The following is a 25,653-nucleotide window of genomic DNA, read 5'->3' on the forward strand; positions in this document are numbered from 1 at the left end:
TAGATCCTGCCTCTAATCATGACTAGTCTCTGTGCTATGCATAGATTCTGAGGGAGCCTTCAACTATTGCTCCCTCACTTGCTTCTGCAATCACATTCCTAGAGGGATGGTTGGATGGATGGTTGGATGGATGGATGGATGGATGGATGGATGGATGGATGGATAGACAGATGGATGGATGGATGGGTAGAAGGGTGGATGAATGGGTAGAAGGGTGGATGGATGGATGGATGGATGGATGCGTGGATGGATGAATGATGGTTAGGTAGATAAAATTAAATTCAAGATTATTAAGGAACTTGTGTTAGCCACTGTGCTTCAGATCCTTTCTGACCTAAGACAGGTACCTCAGGAATACTGTATATTGACATATTGACTCTCAGTTTTCACTTCAGAATGAGCACTGAGAATAGGGGAAAATAATACTATGACTACACTAATAAGTCACATAATTTAAAACATTTTGAGAAGGCATTTCCAAAAAATTTAAGTGAGTTTTTAAAAATAAGATCTTTAAAATTTCTTTATGGCATTTATTGGTAACAAAACAAACTGAAGTCCAGTGAAAGGAATGTCTGACCCTCTATGGTTTCAACTTCATCATGATAAAACAGGTGTTTTTCAGAAGATCTAATGAATGGTTCATCCAAGGATATTATAAATTATAAACTTACTTGTTGAAATCCTTTGAATATGTAAAGATGCTTGTCCTTTTTTTGCTGTTGGTACAGAATTAATCTATGTCCAATGTGAGCCTATCTCTGGATAGATAGGTTCAAGTGCTATGCTAACAATATTGTTTGAAGAAAAACATGATTCTACTTCTCATGATAATAATGTTGTCTCATTTTCCTGTCTCTCATAGATCTGGATACTAACTTCCCAACAATCTGGATATTAGCTCTTTTGAGTATTGGATGTCCATTCACTGCAAAACAAAACATATAATCACATTAACACATTTTCAATTAATATGACAGAATGTATAATGCTTTTGAAATCATAAAATATTACAGGAAATAAATTACGGTTGTGTTAAAACATACAAAAGGTTTGACTTGGGTACATTTTCCTCAGGTGTATTGCCCTACATTATATATCACGTCAAAAGACTCAGCAAGAGCTGCTATTGGACCAGAGTTGAGAGAAGAAATGGCAGAACCTGGAGTCCACCAAACTATAGAGTCCTTGAGATAAGTTAGATGCAACCTATGTGTGACCTGAAGAACAACAGTATTGAAATGTTTTGCATTACAATATAATCAAATTCTGATATTGATAATCAAATCAATATAAACCATGATTTGTATAGATTGCTTATACTTAATCCATCTTTATGTATCAAATGGCTTTCCAAATAAGAAATAAAAGCCATAGATTTACCATTGTAAATTGTGGCCACCATTACACAAAGCTCTAATTTACAAATAAGGTACTATATTTTTGCCTTTAGGACCTGTTATTGTTATTAAACAAAAACATAGCTAATTGCCAAAAAACAAAGTTTTGAGAAGAACAGTCCATATTACTAAAAGGAAAGAATGACTTGATGGGTTGTAAAAGATGCAGGGCATTTTTGCTGTTTTTATGTTTTATTGTCATTTGACAAGGAGCAAGGCTTATAACAACAAAACTAAATTAGACTATATTCAGAGTACTTACAATATAATTAGCATTAGTAATTACCATTGCAAATGTATCTTAGGGAAAGGCAACCACCAACGGGTGTTCTAATCTAGTAGTTATGGAAAAATAGGGGTAGTTCTAAAGATGAGAGCTTAGGAGAAAATGATTTCTTACTGTCATTTTTTTTTTGATAATATGTCATACCAACCATACATTTCATCAGACAGAAAACAGCTGAAATACAGGAGGTAAAATAGAAGGAAAAGCGAATATAATGGTCCAAACTCTTGTTCTTGCATTTGTGAGTGAATCCAGATTTAATACTCAATCTTTGTTTCCTTGCTTTTGAAATGGGATAGTATCTATCTTGTTTGGTTGTTTAAAGGACCCAAAAACATGTATCAAAAGATATATGTGTAAAAATAATGTATTAATATTAAATCATCAACTGCTAACAAACATACCACACTAATGCAAGGTGTTTTACATAGGAAATGGGAGGAGGGGATGCAGGAGAAGGCATATATGGGAACACTTGTACTTTCCATGGTGTTTCTATAGACCTAAACGCTTCAAAACAAACAAAAAAATGGAGTCTATTAGTTAAAAAAAAAAGTATCTGATATTTCATAAGTATTCAAAATACAGGTATAGTATTATTAATGATTTACACTGTGATGTTATTATATATGGCTTTATAAAGAAATCTCACTAACAATTGTGTGAGATAATAGAAAATGTATTTATTGGTCTCTGCCCCTGGTTCCCAGCACTGAGTTCCTAAAACCCTTGTAATTTCCCAAGTGATAAGAGCACTAGAAATATCTCTTGTTCTAATACTTGGTCTTTGACCCCATCCCTGGCACAAACCCTCGTGACTCCCTCAGTGGTAAAAGCACTAAGAGCATCTTTGGTTTTAATGAGGCAAGTCTGGATAGGCTCCTGGATGTCTCCTGAGTGTCTCCTTGATGGGGGCTGGTCGCCAGAAAAACCAAGTCATAACTAGAAGCTTGGTATTTTTCAACCCCACCTCCACATATACATGTTTCTCTGGAGAGGGGAAGGGCATATAAATGGAGTTAATAACTGATCATGCCTAGTTGTGGGAGCCATCCTAGAAATCTCCGTAGTATGGAGTTCACAGAGTTTCCAGATAGAAGAATATATCCACGTTCCCGGAGGATGATGCACCCCAACTCCCCAAGGACAGGAAACCCCTGGGTTCTGGGACTTCCCAGACCTTGCCCTATGTATCTCTTCATCTATCTGGTCATCTGTGTCCCTTATGATATCTTCAGTAAGCTGATAAGTGCTAAGTAAGTGTTTCCTTGAGTTTTGTGAGCCAGTCTAGCAAATTAAACCAAAGAGGGGATCTTTGGATTTGACTAGAAACCTCTGATTTCTAGTCAAATTGGACAGGATAACCTGATGACCTATTACTAACCTACTTGTGATTGGCATCTGGACAGCTGGGGGCAGTCTTGTAGGACTGAGCCCTTAACCTGTGGAATCTGATGCTATCTCCGGGTGGATAGTGTCAGAATTGAGTTATAATTGTAGGATACCCAGCTGGTGTCTGAGAATTGCTTGTTGATATGGGGAAAAAAGCAAACTCACGCATTGAAATTAGTGACCAGGATCTTAGTTGGTGATCAGAAGTGGAATTGGGAGCAAAACCTTAAATTGTATGAAATCTATTATTTTATAAAAATTTCAATTAAATCAAGGATCACTTAATTTTAGGAAGGATAAAAATGTAAATATACATGACATAGTTTTTAATCTTTCAAAGTAAATAATTCTTGACCTTCATTTTTGTCAGACGGCAGAACAGATTCAGAAAACAATCTTTTTTATTAAAGCAAATCAAATCCTGGATGAAATATTAAATGTATTTTAACTGCATGGCTAAGCTTGTCAGAGAGGAAGAAAATACAGAGGCTAAAATTAAGGTAAAATCAGTAACCTTAGTCATTATTTGAGTGCCAAAGCCAGTTTTTTTTGGTCTGAGGTTTTCTTCTGAGCCCTGAATTTCTGCACTTCAGCCTTGTGAGGGGGGCGGGGACAGGAGGTAAAGCCTGGGGTCCACCCAAAATGAGAAGTTCAGCATGTGACCGCAGTGGAGGGTCGGGGCCCCAGAGCACTACACTATCAGAGTAGGCAGGAAGGCGTTAAAAAAAATTGAGGGAAGGGGAGAGAAGGCAAGACTTCAAAGAAGACAACAAGGAAATTTTCCTGTTTCTATGAGGCTGTGTAAACAGAGCAGAATCCCAAAGATGGTGTTCCAGTTCATGTCACCCTGTGGTTCAAAAATATCTCAAATAAATTTAGTTTGTTGGGCTTCAAGAACAATTGAAAAACCTCTCTAGAGGAAAGCAACTTTAAACAAGGCCTTTAAAATGCCTCACAGAAACATATTTTAATAACCTCCCCATATGTTACAATATAGTTTTAAATGGAAAAGTGGATTATAAAGCAGTATCTACAATATGACCCCAGGGTGTTTTTTAAAAAAGTTATATGCATTAAAAAAACGCATACAGTATTAAATACCAAAATATTAGGAGTGGGTGGAATTCTAATTTAGCTTTAGTTCTTCTTTTCACTTATCTGTATTTTCAGCAAGAGAGATTATGTAAACACATGACAATATTAGAGATTTTCAGGTTTCTAGATTGGAATATATGGTTGAAAGTCATTTTTATTATAGATAATGAATATATAATCAGAAGTTAGATATCTCTGCTTATGCTTCAATAATTTAAAAAATGATTTCAAATTGGGAAAATGTCCAAATAAAATAGATTCTATGCTTTATATGCATTTCTTAAGGGATACTTAATTTTTTTCAAAGTTTCAAAGTATGTTTTTGCCATTTTCTTTAAAAACATCTCCAGATTTCCATGTCCACAGACTGTTTTATTAGCTTTCATGCAATTTCCCTGACCTCCTCAAGGTTATATCTACGCTGTTGGCTACTTCTTGTGGATGCTTCAGTGTGAATCATTGTAATGCAACTTTGAAATAAAATGAACATGGATTGTGTAAAAAATAAAATACACATTCAGGTCATTGAGCATCTGTTGAGTCCTATTTGTTCAGGTTCATGCTAACGGCAACAGGGTGAAGTAAAGGGCACTAGCTGAGACCTTTCTGAGTCTCCATTTCCTTGTTTAAAAACAAACCAAAAAAACCCAGCAAAAACCTGCAATTATTATGTAACTCATAGAAATTTAATTAAAAAAAGAAAACCTTCCTAACACGTACCATGGCTCTGTCCCCAGAAGATTATCATAGTCAACATAAAGCAAAATTATAGTCCTAGGTAACAAATAATTAAGGATATACTTAAGTGCTTACATTTGATGGTAGCACATAGTGGGGGATCCGCATGTAAACCTACTTTGTGCACGTTAGAACTCCAAACAAAAGTATGTCCGGAAGACAGGCAGAACAAATCCTCTAGGGACCTCTTTGCAAGGAAAGATCAAGAAGCCCTCTTGGGGAAAAACTTAGTATGAGTAAAGTGAGCTGAATATTTTTATCTTGGTCCAATGAGACTGGCAGTTGGCAGGGATGGGTGATTTTATATACTCTGAGCAGCCTTTTGCTAGGATGATTTTGCTTTGACTGTCCCCTGCCCTCTTCCCTGCCCTCCCTTGCTCCTCTCGGGAGGTTCTAACCTACATGTTTGTGATTGGAAAGCCCCAATAAGAAAATGATTCAAGATGAAAAAGCTGTTTTGCTACACCATGTCCTCGGGATGCTGAAGCACAGGGCATCAGTGCTCAGAGATTGAGCAACTGAGGTACAAAGGCCAGGAGCAGAGCTTCGCCCTTCAGCTGGTTGCCTTAGGCCTTTGTGGAATCAGCCCAGCAGGGCCTGCACAGGTGCTGGTGGCACCTTCAGCAGCAGCTAGACCCCCTCTCTAGGCTCGCTGTGCTTCAGAGTGACAGCGGCAGACAGCACTGTGGGGGTTATGGGATTCTGTGCTGGGGGATTGCTTTCAAAGAGACCAGGGGTCACATACGAGTAGGTAGAAAATTCTGTGTGACTATTTTTGTAACTATATATGTACCTACATATACATGTGTGTATATGTTAGTTGGCTATTGTTTTGAAATATTAAATGTTTGCTTCCCACTCTTTACTGATTCTAGCTCCTAACTCTGCCATTCAAGCAATAGTAATGGTTTTCTTGAGGGTGAATGAAAATAAATCACATCATTTCTGATGCTTACCAAATTTGAAACAAGGAAAAAAAAGGAAATAGCTAATACAATATTCCATTCTTGAGTTTTAAAATAATCAACTTCATATTCTGTAAATGGTAGAAAATGGAAAACACATCTTTAATAAAAATAGCTATTTAAAATGCGGTGAATAATTTTGTGGCATTCCATGTATGCACTACCCTCCAGCAGAAAAACCCTAGGACAAAGAAGACAATTACATTTCAAGAAGGAGGTTTTAAAACACAAAGTAAAAACAGTACTTTCAAAAGAAAGGCTACCGCTTGGAAGAGTACAGCTTTGCTCAGAAATGCATAGCATTTTAGGAATCCAAGAAGCCAACATCTGAAGAATTTAGCACATGAAGCCATATGGTAAGACATATTATGTGTGATGTCATGTGAACTCTTTCCAACTTACAAGGAATAAGAATTGGACTAGCAGACTGGTGGCAGAATGAAGAAGGAGATCTTAATGGGCTCTTGAGAAAGAGTCAGGAGCCTTACCCCTTGTACTTTACCCTGAGGGAATGGAAAAAGAGAAGCCTCAATGATGGAAAGCACATATACTTTGTTCAAAAATCCTGGAGTACAGAATTTTTGTTGAAGGGGCTGCAACCTGTTTGATAAAGTCAGGTGGCCGATACGGTGCTGCAGCAATAGCTGTGGGCAGTGTGTAGGTGAAGGTTCTGCAACCTTGCCCGATGTGGTGTGAGGAGAGCTACTGAGATTGTGGAGCTTTCCAAGTGGGCGTGAGAACTCTGAGAAGGCTAGCTGACTGGGGAGACCTAAGGTCAGGACAGAGAGAGGACAGTTTATACATTTCATTGCTGGAACTGTGGCAGATATTAAGACTTGATGCCAATGAATGGCTCCCAAAGGCCAGGTGGCATGATTTGCACCACAGGTGGCCAGCAAGAAGAGATCACATCAAAAATGTTCCTCACAAGATGAAAGGAAATGGGAGAGCAGCCCTGTTATAAATGGGTGCCTGGCACAGAGTAAGTTAAGAATAAGGTACAAAGTCAGATATTTTATTTATTTATTATTTTATTATATATAAATAAATTATTATAATTTATATAATTATATAAATTATAAATTAATATAAATAAATATTTATTTATTTATTACCATAAGAACACAGCATTTATTACCATAAGAACACAAAAGTTAAAAATGAAGCTTATGGAATATGGAGATGAAAGAAGTCAGTCTGACTCCTCATAGGGAAATATTTTCTATGTGGAAGACTTGAGCATGAAACTACTTTCTGTGCAATCAAGAAATACCGGCTTTATCAAAAGTGTTATCAACTCACTGAACAGGGTTGGGAAAAAGGAGCGGACCTAAGTAATTTTAGAAAACAATGTTTTGGCAGGAAACCAGAAGAACAGACACAAATGGAAAGATACATAAATAACTGTAACTATATTTACAAACATGGGTGAGTATTAACATATATGTATTTCCTAGATCTGCCCATGGAGGGAGCCTAGAAATAGTAACACCTCAGTGGCAATTAGCACATCCAGTGCCCAGATTTTGGTTTCTAAAGACTGTTCCCCAATGAAAGGAACCCAGATTCCTTGAAGAAAAGGCTAGTTCTAGGGCTAGAGAAGGGATAGTACAAGATGAAGCTTGTAGTGCCAGAAAGTAAGGAAGCACTCAAAAAATAAAAGGGTAGGGGCATGTCAAAGGACTGAGAAGGCAACCTGGAAAATCTCCCAATGTCTAAAGCTGGAACAATTTGAACAACAATCACACAATAATAAGCATTAGATTATAACTCAGAGTATACAAGAAATGTATAAGAGCACTGATGTAAATAAATAAATAAACAAATGGGGAAGAAAAAAATATCTTCATTATATAAGAATTCTTAGTAATTTCTGTAGATATTCCCACCTCCAGGAGGAAATTTTTAATACTCCACTCCTACCTCAAGTGTGAGCTGGACTTAGTTATGTTTCAAAAAACAGACTGCAGAAGGTAGGAGGTGGGAAAAGAACTTACAGTGATTGGAGAAACCTGCTAAACACGGCCTTGGCCAAGTGATCAAGGTTAGTATCACCCAGGGATAATCAGATTGATAGCATGTTCCTGTTGATAGAATGGGATGAGAAGGGCACTTTACCTCTGTGACAGTCTTTCAAAAAATATATAACCTTAGCATTTAAAAAACAATAATAATGACAATGAGAATAACAGCTTCCATTTAATAAACATTTATTCTGTGCCAGACCCTGCTGAATGCATGACTCACATTATCTCAATTTCTCTTTCTACCAGTAACTGATGCTATCATTATTTTTATTATAGAGAATTAAGACACCTGATGGTGACATGTTTCATTGAGCTAGAGGCAGTTCTTAATCCACATATGGATTGGAAAACTTTTTTTTTTTTTTACAGCAACTCATTGGAAACTATACTACTGTTTATATCACTCATTTTAAAAATAGGTCTGGGTTACAGTATACTGTTGTTTGCCTTTTTATGTTTGTCTTGTATCTTCAAACTATCAGTAATTCATTTCTTTGTCTCACTGACCTAATCTCAAAGTGTCTTACAGCTAAATGAGTGTTTATTAAATAATTTTGATAATTCTCATTTTTGTCTTATAAAAATGTTATGATACTTTTTATATTTTGCTTTCTTCACTCAAGAAAAATTCATAGAAGTCCCTCCAACCTAACATAGCTCCAATTCATTATTTTAAGTGGTATATAGTATACTGTGATATGAATGAACCACAATATTCCTGTACAGATTAACATTAACTTTGCTCCTCAGTTTTTCCAAAAAAAAAAAAAGCATACTAAAGTAAGAATTCTTGTTTAGTTAGTGCTTTTGTTTTCCATGTGATAGGTTCACAAGACAGAGCACAGAATTGAAAGTATATGCATTTTAAATATTAATTAATATTGCCAAGGTGCTTTCTAAAACACTGTGAACTTCCTGTTTCTCTCAGGAATGTGTAACAGTATTTCTTTGCTCATATCACATCCAGCAAGGGCCGTTACTGTTTTGTTCTGCTTAGTTTTGCTTTTGGCCAGTCTAAAACCTGCTATTCCATTGAGCTTCCTCATATACTACAGACTTTGAGCATCTTTGCATATACTCACTAGCTGTGGTATTTCTGTTTTGTGAGTGGTTTCTCTACATATTTTGTCTATTTTTCTTATTTACATTGCCCTCTTGTTCTCAATTTTGAACAGCTCAGTGTATTAAACCTGTCTTCTAAAATGCAATTCCACTCCAAATCAATTTTAAAAAATTTTTAAATAGGTTCGTTTATGGAATTTTTATATAGAAATGCTTAAAAAATTTATAAAGCCATAGTTACTTTTGATTTCTTTATAATTCTTTAATGAGTATCTTTCCTGCTCCTAGCTTGAATATTCAGCTCTCTAGATTTCTTTTCAGATTTATTTATTTGCTTACTTAGTTTCTTGTTTTTTAGTCTGGTTGTTGAATTTTAGAAGTACTACTAAAAGAATACTTCTTTTATTATCTATTGATGCTATCATAGAACTTCTCTCCCTTAAAGTTTTGATGTAATAAACTATAGGAGTAGAATTACTAATCCTTAATATGGTATTGTCATTATATTTGGAACAGAATGTGTTTGGCCTTAGTGTATTAACAGATGGCTGGGACAACTTACTTTTCACAAAGTACTCAGTACTCATGACTACTAAGGCAAAGAATGCCAACCACTTCCACCTCGTTAGAAGGTGGATCTTTCAGGCCCAGTTGTAAGAAATCCACTCTCAGTAAGAGCCCCTGCGCCAGGTTTACATACAAGTGACCAGAACTGCTTCCATTACTTGGATCTCATTCTCTGCCCAGTGGCTAAGCAATGAAGCTTCAAAGCAAAGACAGGAAAGATGAAAATACGAGAGAAATTTTAGAGTTTTCAATTGGAAACTCTTCATGGTATGTTTAAAAGGAGGGTATGCTAGAAAAAGACAAAGTAATAAAGGCTAAAGACTTTAGAATCTATGTAAAAGATACAACTAAGAAATTTCTCTGAGCTCAAGTAGATTCTAGTATTCCAAACAAAAATATGTGATTAACCGAAGGAGGAGTCCCATCTAGAACACACAATTTGAAGCCTATAAAAAATGTGTACAAATGCATTTTACCCTAGATATTCTCCGTGACTTAGTATATTTGACCTTCATTTGCTTTTCATCTTGTCAAAAATGAAAGTGGTATGGTATGACTACAATATTCTACCAGGAAATAGTCCAAGCAAGTGCTTCATTATTCACTTTAGTCTATGTTAAGACAACAGCCTAGTGAAGATTCAAATTACCAAACTGCCTCAGATAAGAAACAATCACAAAACGATTCAAGTGTTCCCATATGTGTGTACAATAGAGAAGAAAAAAGAAGGTTCAAACCATTTGTATTATAATCTATTGAGCTCTAACTGAAATGCAATTGATCTTAATGGCCTTTAGATAAGGACATTTGATGGACAAACTTTTCAAAACAGGATGGTCAATATCTTACCAGGAAGGGATAAATATTCTTGTGACATTTCTAGCACAGAGCTAAGAGCCTGAACTTTGGTATCAAAAAGACCAGAATTCAAATACTGGCACTTCTAACTTAGCACCTTTGTAATCTTAGGAAAGATGAACTTTCATTTCTTAATCTGTAAAGTGAAGATAATAACAGTACCTACTTCAAAGGAATAGCCTAGGAATTAAATGAGAAAACATACATAAAGCACTTGATTTCAATTTGAATGCATCGTATTTCTTATATTATATGTTATTATTCCCCTTCTCTTCTTATTTGTCTTCCACCGAGATGGAGATTAATTTGTCACCATCTTCACTAGCATATTTATTTATTGGAAATATAGATAGATAGATAGATAGATAGATAGATAGATAGATAGATAGATAGATAGATAGATAGATAGATAGATAGATAGATAGATAGATAGATGTAATACACGCAGATATACTTAGTGTGCTTGCTAAGTGAATGCCACTTCCAAGCAAACAACCCTCTCCCGATAGACCACCAGATTGTTTCCTCTAGCCTTTTCCTATATATCTGTTCTGTATTTACTGCTGATGTACAACATTCTGAGGTGAAGACCATCAAAAAATATAATTCTCCCCCCATTCTTAACTGGTTTTCAGCATATACATCCTCCCAATCCATATACATATCCCAAGTTAAATTCTGAGGAATATAAATTCTTTATTTTGCTGCTGCTTCTTAGATAAATCAGATAGATAAATCCATCTGGTATATCCAAGAGGTCTACCAATACACAGCCCATCTTTCTGTCCTCCCATGACTCCCTTGTATATGAGCACGCCTCTGAAATCTCATTAAGAGTCTGTCTGGCAGAGTGCCTCAAATTTCCTTCTTCCAGGCCTTGAAGCTAGGCAATGACATCTTCTAAACAAGCATATTTATTAAGGTGAGTATATAATCCCTTTCCACACAGGGTCCACATCTTTGGAAAGGCTTAGAACTGGGTATGTTCGCAGTTGTACTTTACCACTAGATGTCGCTCTTTGTCACAGCTAAGCAAATGTGGCGCCACCTCCTACCATCCAAATGCTCTGCTGTCCAGGCACTTGTCCCATGCCAAAGAAATATCTAATAGTAACATTGACTTTGCCACCCTGAAAGCAAATTAATAAAGGATTCATCTCCTATGTAAAACCAAGATGGCTCTGAGTATCCTGTGATCAGGACAGAAGAACCTACTTATCTCTACCAGCCAGGAGCTCATTTAATAGGTATCCATCTCCAAAGGAATGCAGTACACTGGCAATTTCTGTGTCCCAGAGCATCCACCTTCCCAAGCTCCATCACGCCAAAATCATTTATTTTATCCCCTCAGATTGTACTGGTTTACTAGTGACAACTCAGATGGGCCTCTGATTTTGTGATGAAAACCAAGGTCAGTCAATACATCTTTACCATATAAAACTGCTATGCGAACATGATCGAATGGTTCCTGATTCTTCAAGATTCATTTTACTATTGCTGACAGTTCGTGGAAGTAAATTTTCAGGCTGAAAACCCAACATTTTTCTCTTTCTCAGATATGCTCACAAACTGACCTGAGAAATTCCAGCAACTATTTCTCAGTAAGTCAGTCTGCCCACAAACTTTTTTTGTGGAGCTGAGTCCATGGAAAAAAAAAAGTTCTAAACCCTCTAGCTACACACTTAGCATTTTCTGTTTCCAAAGGTGGCCATCCCTAGACATTCAGTGGCATGTTCTAACCATGACCAAGTCTTTTCTCCATTTGATACTTCTCATTAATTTCTCAAGTTTAAAAAAATTATGGTAATTAGTCTGAACTGATTAAAAACAGTAAAAACAACAAAAACTTGCTTAATTGCAAGTTCCACAGCAGTTGGCACATTCTCACACTCAGAGGTCCATGTTTATCTGACATGAACATTCTCTGAACAGAAGAATTTTAAATCCTTCAGAAATTAGCTCTTCATAGAGAAACTTGGCTGAAAGTCATGTCTGGTTGGAAATTTAATAAAGCTCTTCTGTAGCCTCACTCAATTTAGTAAAGTTATATGGTGCTGAATAAGTCTGCTTCTCTAAGACATATTTTGTCTTGGGCAGGGCATTCTACACATAATTGTAATTAGCATGAGTTCAGTTTTGTTGATGTTCCTCTCCTTTACACCATGCTTTAGGTGAGAAAAAATAAATGGTGAAGTGTACACTTGACTCAAGTACAGAGTAATTATAATGCTGAGCAGCAAATTGGATTTAATATTCTGGATTATAAAGTCTACAATGTAACCCAAATATAAGTCAGGGATCCATGTGATTCCATTTCTGGCATAATGATAAAGAATTCTAATTTGTACAAGGTCTCATAATAAAATGCCCAAATGTAAATTCTTAAAATTATTTTAAAGTAATCTTCAGACACCCTTTTCTTAACAGTGAATATTTCCACACACCCATCTGAAGAGCTCTTAAAAATTTCTTGGTTTATCAATGCTCCACAACATAAATCCTGTGAATATTTTTCATCGTTGTCCACAAAATTTAACCACACATGGTAGCTATGAAAATATCTATCTTTCTCTCTCTTTTATACAAACTTCAAGAAGGATCCTCCTGGTCTTGATCCTTCCATATTTTCTCTTCCTAGTCCCATGCTGTCAGAATATGTGTATGCCTCTGAAATGCTGCCTTCACCCTACATCTTTACCTCCTTCATGCATTTCTCTGGAAAGATATTTTCCGTCTACTATTTTTTTTTAAACTGAAGTGTAATTTTCCCAAGATCCCTGGAAGGTAGTCCCCTTGCAGAATGGAGAAAGTTATAGCCCAGAAAGGTTAATATATCTAAAGTCACACAGACTACGTGGCAGAATGAGAATTTGAACACAGATTGGTTTTTCTGATCACAATTTCCACTAACTTGAGCAGGTTTCCAAAGTAGGTATTGTTTCTTAAATTTGCCAGTTATGACTTTAAATTTTTTTTCTTATACACAAAACTAACTTTAATAAAATCAATCTAATCATACTCTTAACTGCATTTCTTTTTCTTAATTTATTTTATTTGCCATAGTTCCCTGGTTTTGAGAGACAAAATTAGTAGTGTTATGTCCTGCGTTTTTTAACATTTGGCATCTACTGTATATTGGTAGTGAATATTTTACATATATTATCCATCACATCATAATCTGGATAGCACATGAATATTGTGTACTGGTTTACACAGCTTCATGCCTAAGACAATTTATAATGCAATTTAAATTTGTGTCTAAAAGATATAATAAACATTAGGTTTATTCTGTTTCTGCTCAGAAGGACTGTAAAACTGAAGATTTTGTGTTAAATCTTCAGAAAGAAAATGTTGACTAGACTGATTGTGTTAAAGTAAGTTCGATATCTAAATGTAAGATACTTTCAAAAATACCCTGGATCTTATTTAGTGTCAGACATTGTTCTAAGCAAATAATACGTTCTATTTTATTTATTTCTTATCACAACCCTATATGACAAGTACCATTACAGTGTCAATTTTATGCAGGAGGAAACGGGCACAGACATTTTGAGGAAATTTCCCACAGTCACTAGTTAGCAAATCTTATCATTGAACTTCAAACCCAGAGAGCCTAGTGAGGTGCCTGATTCCAATATATAACAGTAACAACAGTGGTAGCAATTACAGCAATGAATTAGTTACTATTTAAGCACTTTTCATGTATATTTTCATTTATTCTTAATAATAACCCTATGAGATGTTACTATTATAATTCTCACTTTACAGATGAGAAAACCATAGTTCACAGAAGTTAAATACCGTGTACAAGATCACATGCTTAAAGAATGGCAAGATCAGGACTTGAATCCAGTCAGTCAACAGACTTCACTTTTTGCCTTTTGTCTGAATATAATTATCTGCATACATACTTAATTGATAGATCTATTTTAATTTTATCCAAATATTTTAGCACATATTATGATCCTAGCTTTGGAAATTTAAGTATCAAATAATTATGCAAGCGTTTATAAATATTTTCTATTCTTGGATATTGACTCTGCAGTGGATGTTGTAGATTGGCCCCTCTCTTCAATCTTCATTCCAGATCTAGAGCAACTGGAAATTAAAAAAGAAAACAAACTATGTTTCTGAGATTCCTTGAAATGAAGACTCTGGATGTTAATTTCTACCGACTATCTACACTTCCATAAAATTCAGAAGGCAAAAGTGATGTGGTGTCTCTTTTCTCTACCCACCCCCTTTTCAAATCTTCCTGCTAGCACAGAGAGTGGACTAATGGTGGGTGTGTCCTGCTGCAGTGCTACAAACACTGCTGTCTAGATTCTGGGTGACGAGAAGCACTCGCAGCAGCAAGAACGGCATCGCCATGATTTCATGTCCTGATTCTGGGGTCAGCCATTGGTGTGTTCTTGGATTCACAGCTCCTGTGGCAGCCACCAAGGGGTAGCTACACAGGCTGGGAGGTCTTCCTTGCCCTACTGGTGTTTCTTAGAAGACAAAACCAGGAAACACCTTTCACCCTCCAACAATTTTTTAAGTACTTAATTTATTGTATTAAATCATTTCTTCTTAAAACTTTTAGTTTGCTTTTCACTTCTTGTGTTGAGCCTGGATGGATAAAGTATTCACTTTATAATAAATATAAATGTATATATAATATTTTATATAACTATATATAATATTGCATATAAATACACTATATATTATATATATCATATGATATATAACATACATTATGTATATTATATAATATATATTATATGTGATAATGTATTATATCAATAATAAATGAATACACATATGAATAAAGTAGTTTGAACTGCATTACTGCTATTTGCTAGGAGGGCATAGTGCTGATGCCTTTTAGAGACTGTGGTGCTACTGACAGTCTTGTCTCTCCGAGCATTCAGAGCATCTCTACCTCATCTTCCTTTCCTTAGTAACTCTGTCTCTTCACTAGGTCAAAACCATTTATGAAAGCCATTTTGTCAGTCAAGCCTAATATATTCTTTGCTTCCAGTTTAGAAATATCAATGTCATTCTGAAATATAAAATAAAATTCAGGCAATAGAAGGTTCAGATTTTGATTGTTTTAAGGCACTTACAACAATAATGCTCCTAAACGAAGTTTTGTTTGTTTTTCACCACTTTTCAGCACTGGTGCTCCACCCTTTGTTGCTGCTTCACTCTTGTCCTGGAAATTCGGTTTCAGAAATGAGTGTAGGTACTGTGCTTGATACTTGGCTTTGCCACGAAATATAAATGTCTTTAAGACGTGTATAAAAAGGAGAGGTCAAGATCATGCCAAGTCCCTTGTCTCTGCCACGGTTTTGTACAAAATCCTTTGTGCAAACCTTAAGGTTTGAGAATCCTAACTTTTTCTTTTTTAAGGATATTCTTTATTAGCAAAATGTAGCCTATGAGTAGCCACTGAGGAAGTCCCAAACCCATTCAGTTAAAAAGCTCTATAATTTCATATTGAAAAATAAGTATGGGTACAGGAGCACCTTGCTGAATTGTACTCAGCTGCACACTGAAATAAATACCATACATATTTATACATGATGGTTGTTGGGAAGAATATCAGAAGGGTAAACAACATTTGGGCAAACCAACAGCCATTTGTTTCTTTGTACCTGACCAAAAATACATTCAGCTGGTATTTGTGCTACTACATAGATGGGCGCCTACAGCCCATCTGATTCTTCTGCTCTTACCCTCTTTCCCTGCAGAAGGCAGGGAGGAGATGGAGATCAGTAACTATGCCCAAGTCCCAAAAATGCCACAGCCGAAACAGAGAAGCCCAATAACAGAAAAAGTCCACGTCACCAGGAACTCAGTTAGTTCCTATTTTTTGGTTTCTGGATGGCAGTTGAGAAAGGTTTTGTTTTTTTTTTTTTTGAAGAAAAAACAAATATGTAAAAGACAATTCTACTCTCAAATTATTAACACTAATTTAATTATTCACATCAATGTGCTTCTGAGGAAAGAACTGAGACTTTTTGCACTCTGATTTCTTTCCAGAGCTTTTACAAAAATATACGTATAATTCCCATTACTACTTTCTTGCTGTCCCATTGTGTTTTTCCCCCATCTTGTAATTCATTAATTCTTCCACCAGTTTGTGTTTCTTTAAATTCAGATTGGAAGTAGGAAATTTCCTTAGCAAATCATATTTGATGCTTCAAGATTATTTTAGTTGGAATTTATTGTAAATAATCATTTGATGAAACAAACAAATGTCTATTACATTTTCACTGATAGAGCCAGTAGGATAATATCTGAGTATTTTGTTCCCAATGATTTCTTAAAAATATTTGCAAATATACTAAGCATGTGAAAGAATTATATAATGACATAGCTTCAATAATCAATATTTTCATGTATTTTCTTTATCATGTATTTCTCCATCTATCCCTCCTATTTGGGGATTTTGTAATTAGATAGATAATAAGAGGAAATCAGCTGAAAAACATTAAAAAGGGCATAACTGAATAGAAATCTTCCCACCCTTAATAATGTTTTCAACATTTTGACTCTGCTTTTTCCTCTCTAAAAATTACTGTAAAAATTTGAAGACTGTTTGAAGTGAACAATGGGATTATGACTCATATCTCAAGCTTTCTGCAGGTTTGCCTATGTTTTTCAATAAAGTAGGGTTTGTTGAGCAATAGAAGAGAAAGGGTTATCACTGAGAATCAGAGTAATATATAAAGCTCCTTACATGCCATCACTCTGCCCTCGATTTTTAAATAATGGGATTTTATAAAGAGGCTGAAAAAGGACTCTAAAGTGATAAACTACAGAGAGATACAAGATGCTATTGCCAAAAACCAGATAGCACTCAATTAGTTTTTTAAAAGGCATTCTTATCACATCTCCTCCTAATATTAGCTTTCTCAATAAACAATAGCCTGCTGCAATATTGCCAGGGTTGCCCAGCTGAGATGACAATGTGCAGTGACAGATGATCTGGACCATCCGAAACTGTTGGTGTTATTCAAAAATGGCATTCACTGGCCTTTCAGTTTTTAAGACTATTCTCTGACTCTCACATGAAACCAGATTAATATTTGTGTAGTAAGAGAGATAAGAAATGCATTTTCTACAATAAAAAAGGAACTAAACATATTTTGTGGGCCCATTTTCAGCTACTAACTTTTATCTAAGTTAGATGTGAACCAGAAAAATAACAAACGCAAATCTTTCTGCTTTTTAAAATGGCTTTAAATTTCATATGTCTCTTCAAGACCTTAGTTAAGGTTTTCAGATTGTATTTGCTACTAATGAAGGCGATATAGGTAAGAAAAAGAAAATTCTGCAATATAATGTAATAATGCCATCATTCACACTAGGTTAAGTCATTCTCTATTTTTAAATACATGAATTAGTACAGACAGACCACAGAGACATTGCAGGTTTGGTTCAGACCACTGCAATAAAGTAAATACGGCAATAAAGTGAGTCAAATGTATTTTTTTCACTTACCATGCACGCAGCACTTATAGTCACACTAATTGTTGTTTATTAAGTGTGCAATAATAAATCTAAAAAATGTACATACCTTAACTAAAAATAATTTATTGCTAAAACTTTCTAACCATTATCCAAGCTTTCAGTGAATCATTAGGCTGCTGGAGGGTCTTGCCTTGATGTTGATGGCCACTGGCTGATCAGGTTGGTGCCTGATGAAGGTCGGGGTGGCTATGGCAATTTCTTAAAATAACACAACAATGAAGTTTGTCACCTCAATTGACTCATGCTTCCACAAACAATTTCTCAGTAGCATGGATGCTGTTTGCTAGCATTTTACCCACAGTAGCACTTCTTTCAGAATTGGAGTGCATGATCTCAAACCCAGCCACTGCGTTGCCAGCTAAGTTTGTCATAGTCTAAATCCTTTGTTGTCATTTCAACAATCTTCACAGCATCTTCACCAGCAGTAGTTTCCATCTCAAAAAACCATTTCTTTCCTCCTCAGTAAGAAGCAACTCTGCATCCATTTATTTTTACCACGGGATTGCAGCCATTCAGTCATATCTTCAGGCTCTACTTCGAATTCTAGTTCTCTTGCTATTTCTACTGCATTTTCACTTAGCTCCTCAGCTAAAGTCTTGAACCCCTCAGTCATCCATGAGGGTTGGAATCAACTTCTTCTAACTTCTGTGAATAATGGTATTTTGACTTCTTCCCATGAATCATGAGTGTTCTTAAAGGCATTTAGAGTGGTGAATCCTTTCCGGATGGTTTGCAATTTACTTTGCCAAAATCAGAGAAATCACCCTCTATGGCAGCTAAAGTCTTACAAAATGCATTTCTCAAATAATAAGACTTGAAGGTGGAAACGACTCCTCAATCCATGGGCTGCAAAATGGATCTAGTGTTAGCAGGGATGAAAAAAAACATTAGCCTCATTGTCCATCTCCATCAGAGCACTTGGGTGACAAGGTGTATTATCAATGAGCCATCATATTTTGAAACAAATCTTTTTTTCTGGGCAATAGGTCTCAAGAGTGGGTTTTAAATATTCAGTAAACCTTGTTGTAAGCAGATGTGCTGTCATCTAGGCTTTGTTGTTCCATCTGTAGAGCACAGGTGGAATAGACTTAGCATAATTCTCAAGGGCCTTAGGACTTTTGTAATGGTAAGTAAGCACTAGATTCCATTTAAAACCACCAGCTCTATTTGCCTCTAACAAGAGAGTCAGCCTGTCCTTTGAAGTTTTGAAGCCAGGCATTGACTTGTCCTCTCTGGCTATCAAAGTCCTAGATGGAATCCTCTTCCAAGAAAAGGCTGCTGTGTTAACCTTGCAAGTGTGTTGGTTAGTGTTGCCACCTTCACTGCTTATCTTAGCAAGATCTTCTGGATAACTTGCTGCAGCTTCTTCAGCACCACCTGCTGTTTCACCTTGTGCTTTTTGTGGAGATGGCTTCTTTCCTTAAACCTCATGAACCCACCTCGGCTCGCTTCCAACTTCTCTTCTGCAGCTTCCTCACCTCTCTCAGCCCTCATAGGCTGAAGAAGTTAGGGCCTTGCTCTGGATGAGACTTTGGCTGACAAGAATATTGTGGCTTCTTTGATCTTCTATACAAACCCCTAAAACTTTCTCCATATCAGGATTTCTTATCATTTGCTCATGTATCATTCAGGTGTTCACTGGAGTAGCACTTTAAAATCAAGAACTTTTGCTTTGCATTCACAACTTGGCTAACTGTTTGGCATGAGGGGCCTAGCATTCAGCCCATCTTGGCTTGGACATGCCCTCCTCACTAAGACTAGTCATTTCTAGCTTTTGATTGAAAGGGAGAGACATGGGACTCCTCCATTTACTTGACAGTTAGAGGTCATTGTAGGCTTATTAACTGGCCTAATTTCAGTATTGTGGTGTCTCAGGGAACAGATATGCCCAAGGCAAGCGAGAGAGGTAGGGGAACAGCTGGTTAGAGAGGCAGTCAGAACTTACAGCATTTACTGATTATTAGGGTCACCACTGAATATGAGCATAGTTCAGAGCATCCTAGAACAATTACAATAGTAACATCCAAGATCACTGATCACAGATCTCCATAAGAAATATAATAACAACCAGTTTGAAATATTGAGTTACCAAAATGTGACACAAAAACACAAACAATGATGATCAATTTGAAATATTAAGAGAATTACCAAAACGTGACATAGAAATACCAAATGCTATTAGGAAAATGGCATGGATTGACTTGCTTAATACAGGGTTGCCCCAAACCTTCAATTTGTAAAAAAACACAATTTTTGCAAAGCACAGTAAAGAGAAGCTTGATAAAATGAGGCATGCCTCTACATTAAACTATAGGTCAAATTAAAGTTTAAGATATTTTATAATCTATTTTTTTCTTCCCAACATAGGAAATTTCTACTTTTAAAACAAAAGAAAACATTATTTTAAACCTGTTTAAACTTTGGAAAGTGTATTTTCAAGATATTTTGGCACACTGGCCAGTTTGATAGTATTGAATTATTTGACCTTATGAAAGGACATTAAATTTTATTTAGATGTTAGAACTAAGTAAGACATATTGAAATCATTGTAGCATTACAATATTTCCAATTCAAGACATAAAGCAATTACTTGCTTATGATAAAGAAAAATTTTCTTAACATTATCTATGAGGCCTTGAAAGGTCTGGCCCCTCCTCCCTTCCCGTCTCATCTGGACTGATGCTCACAGGTTTCCCACGTGAGTCAACACTCTTGTTTTCTCCTGCCTTAATGAGCTTCTCAGCCTTGTAAGGATTCTTCCTCCTCCTCTCTTACCTGGTATCATATTCTGCACCTCGAACACTCCTCTATCTTCACCCTCTTGCTGTCCGTACCCAATCCACGTCTGTAAATATCAAATTTGCTAATGGTAATCAAATTCTTATTTCCAGCTTCAGTAGCTCCTTAGGCTCCAGATTTGGTGTGAAAAGGGGCACTATGCTCTAATATGTATTGGGGGGAAAAATGAACCCTTTCAGTGATGCACTGACTGGGAAGAGCAGATTTTATACATCTCTTCCCAGTTATGCATTTAGTGACATCACATTGGTGGTCTGAAATTGGCCATATTGGGCATATGTAGCCCATGAAAATCAGCAAATGTTACGAATCTCCATGCCCTCTGGAGCTACTTTAGCCACACACAAGCGCAATGACATTCTGGAGAGGATCCTGGGTAATTAAAATGCTCTTTTGTGTGTATGTGTGTGTAGGAAAAGATTTACTTATTTCTTGAAGATCATTTAAAAAATCTATTTCTTTTGTTTCTCTATACACACAAAGTTCCAAATCCTGATCAGCAACTACATTTGGTGGCCTTGGGGTATTTAACCTATTCATTCAGATGGAATAACAAGGTTAGGGCAATGGGTGCAGTCAGAGAAAACTAATTACATTAAGGAAAATTCTGCTAATAATTATTATCTAGATTGTGATCCTATGATACTGATATCTCTAAGCCCTTCCTCATCCAGATATTGAGATCCAGAAGGAGCTACTTAACATAAGTTGGATAATAAGATTTTTTCCTCTGGAATCTGTAGGCCAGTTAGCTGTTGATAGCCAAATTAGAAAGTCATATGTGTATATTCTGTCTGACATTGCTGCTGTGAAGAACAATGTGCTATAAAGCAGAGGAAATCCGATAGCAATGGGGAGAATAGAGCAAATATGTAAAGAGAAACAGTGCTAAGAGATCTTGTAGTCAGGAAAGAGAGGCCAAGTTTGACAATCCATAACCCATAATCTCGTGTAGCTTGGCTATATTGCCTGCAGTTGAATTTTATGTACTTCCATTCTGTTCCTTAAATAAATACTCTTTTTGCTTAAAATTTTTTTGTATGTAAAATTGCCATTAGTGATTTATTGAGAAAAAATATTTCATTAACATGCAGAAATGGTATCATTGACCCCATGCAATCATCAGTTAGATATATAATAGTCATCTCAAAATTCACGTCTGAAACTGAACTCCTGAAGGTCACCCAAAGCTGCTTCATTCCATTCACATGTTTTCTTTAGCTCAGTAAACCTATCATTTTTGAGTTGTTCAGGCTAAAATCATGAAATTTTGACTCCTTTGCTCTCACATAACTACATCCAATCCAATAGCACATTCTGCTGGCTCCACCTTCTCAATATATTCAAAATTTGAAGCCTGCTCATCATCACCATTGTCACCAGCTTCTTCCAAAGCATTATTCTCTCCTGCTTGGATTACTGCAATAACTCTTAGTAGCCCCAGTTTCTGCCTCTCTCAGCCTCCCCCCTGCCCAAGTCTATTTTCTACACAGCAGCTAGAGGAATTCATGTCACTCTTCTGATCAACAGTCCATTAGATACACATTTCCCAAGGGCTAAAAGCAAAAAACTTTCAGATGACCTCCCCTTTTTATCTCTGTAAACTCACCTCCAAACATTCACCTTCTTATATATTTCTGTCTACTATATGAGCTTCCCTGCCATCCCGAAACATTCTATACTCTCTCCGCTCAGGTTCGTTGATTCTGTTGTTCCCTTTACTTCTTAGAATTTCTCTTCTGTTTCCCACTTGGCTCAATTCTTCACCACCTTCAGTTGTTTGCTCATTTAATTTAAATTGAAGCACCACCTACCCCAGGATGTCCTGTCCCCTTTCTAGTGCATTTCTGTCTCATAATATACAAGCATGTAAACTCTTTGCTGACAAAAAGTTTTGGCTATTTAGATCACAGCAGCATCTCCATGTGCCTATAATGGTGCTTAGCACATAGTAGTTGCTCAATAAACATTTTAATAAGTGAGTGAGGAAATTCATAGAATAAATAAAAATACTGTGGGGGTGAATTTGGGGAAATGGCTGAATTACACAAACTATTTGCCTCCACTGCCCTAATTCAATGGAATATTGCCAACTAGTTGTTTTGTTCTATTTAGATTCTGCATCTGTGTAGATTCTGTTTCCAAAATTTGGGGATGTATAGCAATTTAGTCAGGGAAAAAACTGTTTCCATGGATGCCTGGTAAACTGATTACAAAGAAATTGGCACTGGGTTCCAGTTTTAATATGATACCATGGCATATTATAACTCTCGATTTCCACTATGAAGTTTTTCTAGTGGCGGAATGGGTACTTTCCCATGTTCTTTTTTTTTTTTAACTGAACTTAGATAAAAAGCTCATTTTATTTGGCACCCAAGCACTCACAGCAATCTTCTCAGATAAAAACACAATGCCAGTGAGAAAAAAAGGAAAAATGTCCTGCAGAATAGAAGGGAATAATCCCTTGCAAAACTGTCTCTGGATGCAAATGAACCAACAGTAAAGATCCTATTATGGGGTTGTTTTGAGTGATTTTGTTCACATTAAGTTTCAGTGATGCCAACAGCAGTTGCCCTGAGGCTTGAATGTATCAGGACAATGACACATATTTAAGCTCATCAGTCTTAATAATGGTTGGTGTATCTAGTTTAGACCAGAATGTAAAAATGGAAACTTGAGTTTTCATTTTAGTCTTACTTTGACATTATTGATCATATTCCTAAGCAGAAAAAAAATAATTTTATTGAGGGGTCAGTGCCCTGAAATACACACAAACATAAATCCTAATGAGACAACATCAGCATTAAAAGTATGTGGAGGTCCACTGCCCAACCCCAGGTTGAAAGAGTAACACTAATTGTGTTTGTTTGAATTTCTTGTTTCCTCATATTCTGAGAGTTTGAAATCTGGTTAGATTGGTAATTGTTTCCATTGCCATATGCAGATTCTTTAAATAATGATGTATGTGATTCAAAGTGGAGACAAAATGCATAGTCAATATATTTTGCTCATAAATCTAGGAAATTTAGAGGATCTTTAGTCCTTAACTAATGTATGAAATCATAAGTGGATAATGATACCTCTATGGCCCTCCGAGGATAATATAGATTTCAGATGAGACACTAGAATTTTATACCACATGAATGTGGTACTGAGATTAGATGGTTAGCATTTGGCATATGTAAAAAAGCACATTTGACACAATTCTGTTTTTTAAGTGTACAATTGGAATTGTGTCACAAACTGAGTAGCTGGTTTTGGAAATTTTTAAATCTTCAGCTATAAAATTGAGTATTAAATTTGAACAGCTGTCTACTGAAGAGATGGACTAATCTCCTCCATCATTAATCCTCATTTTCTCTATAGAACATTCTGGAGAATATACTGTATTAGAAATTCTTATAACGTTGCAGTTACTATGAATGTGAAGATCACGTAGGACAGATGATGAAATGTATGTCTTTTAATGAAATTTGAGGCCTAAGAAGATCACCTTAACTCAGTTTTTTCATTTTACAGATAAGCAGAGATCCAGGAAAGGAAAGTGATATGGTTCCATATTAGTAGCTAAATTGCATTATGTGGCTGAAGGGAATCCTAATATGCTATCCCAAAATATGTCACTTTGGCAAAAGGATTATTTTGAGCTGAAGGCATTGAGAAGAAGCAGATGCAGGAAAATCTCTCTGTAGTCCCACTTTCTGCCTAAAAGCAGGGCATATATTTACCTTTGTGAAGGTATTCCCTTCCCCTGTCCTGTAACAGGAAGGGGAGAATTGCTTTTAATTTCACTGAGGATGCTACTTACTTGAGTCTGCAAAACAAACCTTCCTAAACAACCCTTATGTCCCATTAGTTTCCCCATTCATTTACCTTCCCACTATTTCCTATCCTTAGAAGCCCAAATCCTTTCTCCTTTGTCTAGTCCCTTCTCCACAATCACTGTCTTTTGTTAAAATGGTATGTCAACCCTCAGGTTTAACTACTTCTTTGGGTTTTTCATTTATTTTCTGTGAACTGCACCCCTCGAACTGTGCACATAAAATATTAAGATCAATAAAATATTTATGCTTTTTCCCATTAGTCTGTCTCTGGTCAGTTTAATTTGCAGGCCTTCATCATAAACCCAAAAAGGTACAGGAAAAATTTTTCCTCCCCCACATGACATACTTGATTATTTGCCACTTGGTTAAATAGCTAGAGTATTTTCCCCAGAAACAGCTTTGTCCATAGTGTGTTCATAATGCAGCTATGGTGATTTTGCTTTATTACTTGAAAAAAAAATTATACATCCTTAAAATTTTCAACACTACCCACTTCAGATAACATATTTATTACATGTTTTGTTGTGTGTGAGGAAGATATGAGATGGGGTTGCCATTACAATTCATCCTGATATCTGTTTTAAAATTATGAGAGGGATAGGGAGTCTACTGTTTTAATGTTGTGACACTAGCTATATTCCAGGATTTAATTGATAAATGGTCTTTATCTGCCTCTTTATTTAATACCTTTAACAGAACTAAATGCCTACAAAGTGTCAGACACCTGCTAACAAAGGACAAGTCGTGATGCTTATCCTTGAAGGTCTTACAATCAAATATGTGAAGACAGCTCAAAAAACAGTGAGAACAAAGAAGGGACTATAGGCACAATGACAGATGTCTGTGCCAGAATACCAGGGAGGCAAAGGTGGGAGCAGACAACTGGAACACAGCACAGGTTACAGAACTTAACAAAGGAGGCCCTGAGCTCATGAAAATTTGCTTATTAAGAGGAGGATAATAAGTAAGATATGCTACTTTAATATTGATGCAACAATCATAAATTTATCTTCAAGACTCCTAGAAGCCAACTGCCCCCAAGATACTGACCTAAATATCCAACTGACTTGACAAATCTATTAAGTTCAACATGTTCAACATACAATTCATCATCTTTTC

The 25,653-nt window shown here is 36.1% G+C and overlaps 1 protein-coding gene across 1 annotated transcript in view; it reads right to left on the bottom strand.

Moving 5' to 3' along the window:
* Positions 1 to 539: 539 nt before the first annotated feature.
* The window catches only part of LOC118924893 (IQ domain-containing protein M-like), a 179,791-nt gene continuing 154,677 nt past the window's right edge, over positions 540 to 25,653 (bottom strand). The window contains exon 6 of the mRNA XM_036910126.2: positions 540 to 928. Within this exon, the coding sequence (XP_036766021.2) occupies positions 819 to 928 (110 nt within the window). The 3' untranslated portion in view covers positions 540 to 818. The remainder of the gene's footprint in view (positions 929 to 25,653) is intronic.

The sequence above is a fragment of the Manis pentadactyla genome, chromosome 1, assembly GCF_030020395.1.
Source record: "Manis pentadactyla isolate mManPen7 chromosome 1, mManPen7.hap1, whole genome shotgun sequence".
Taxonomy (NCBI): Eukaryota; Metazoa; Chordata; class Mammalia; order Pholidota; family Manidae; genus Manis; species Manis pentadactyla.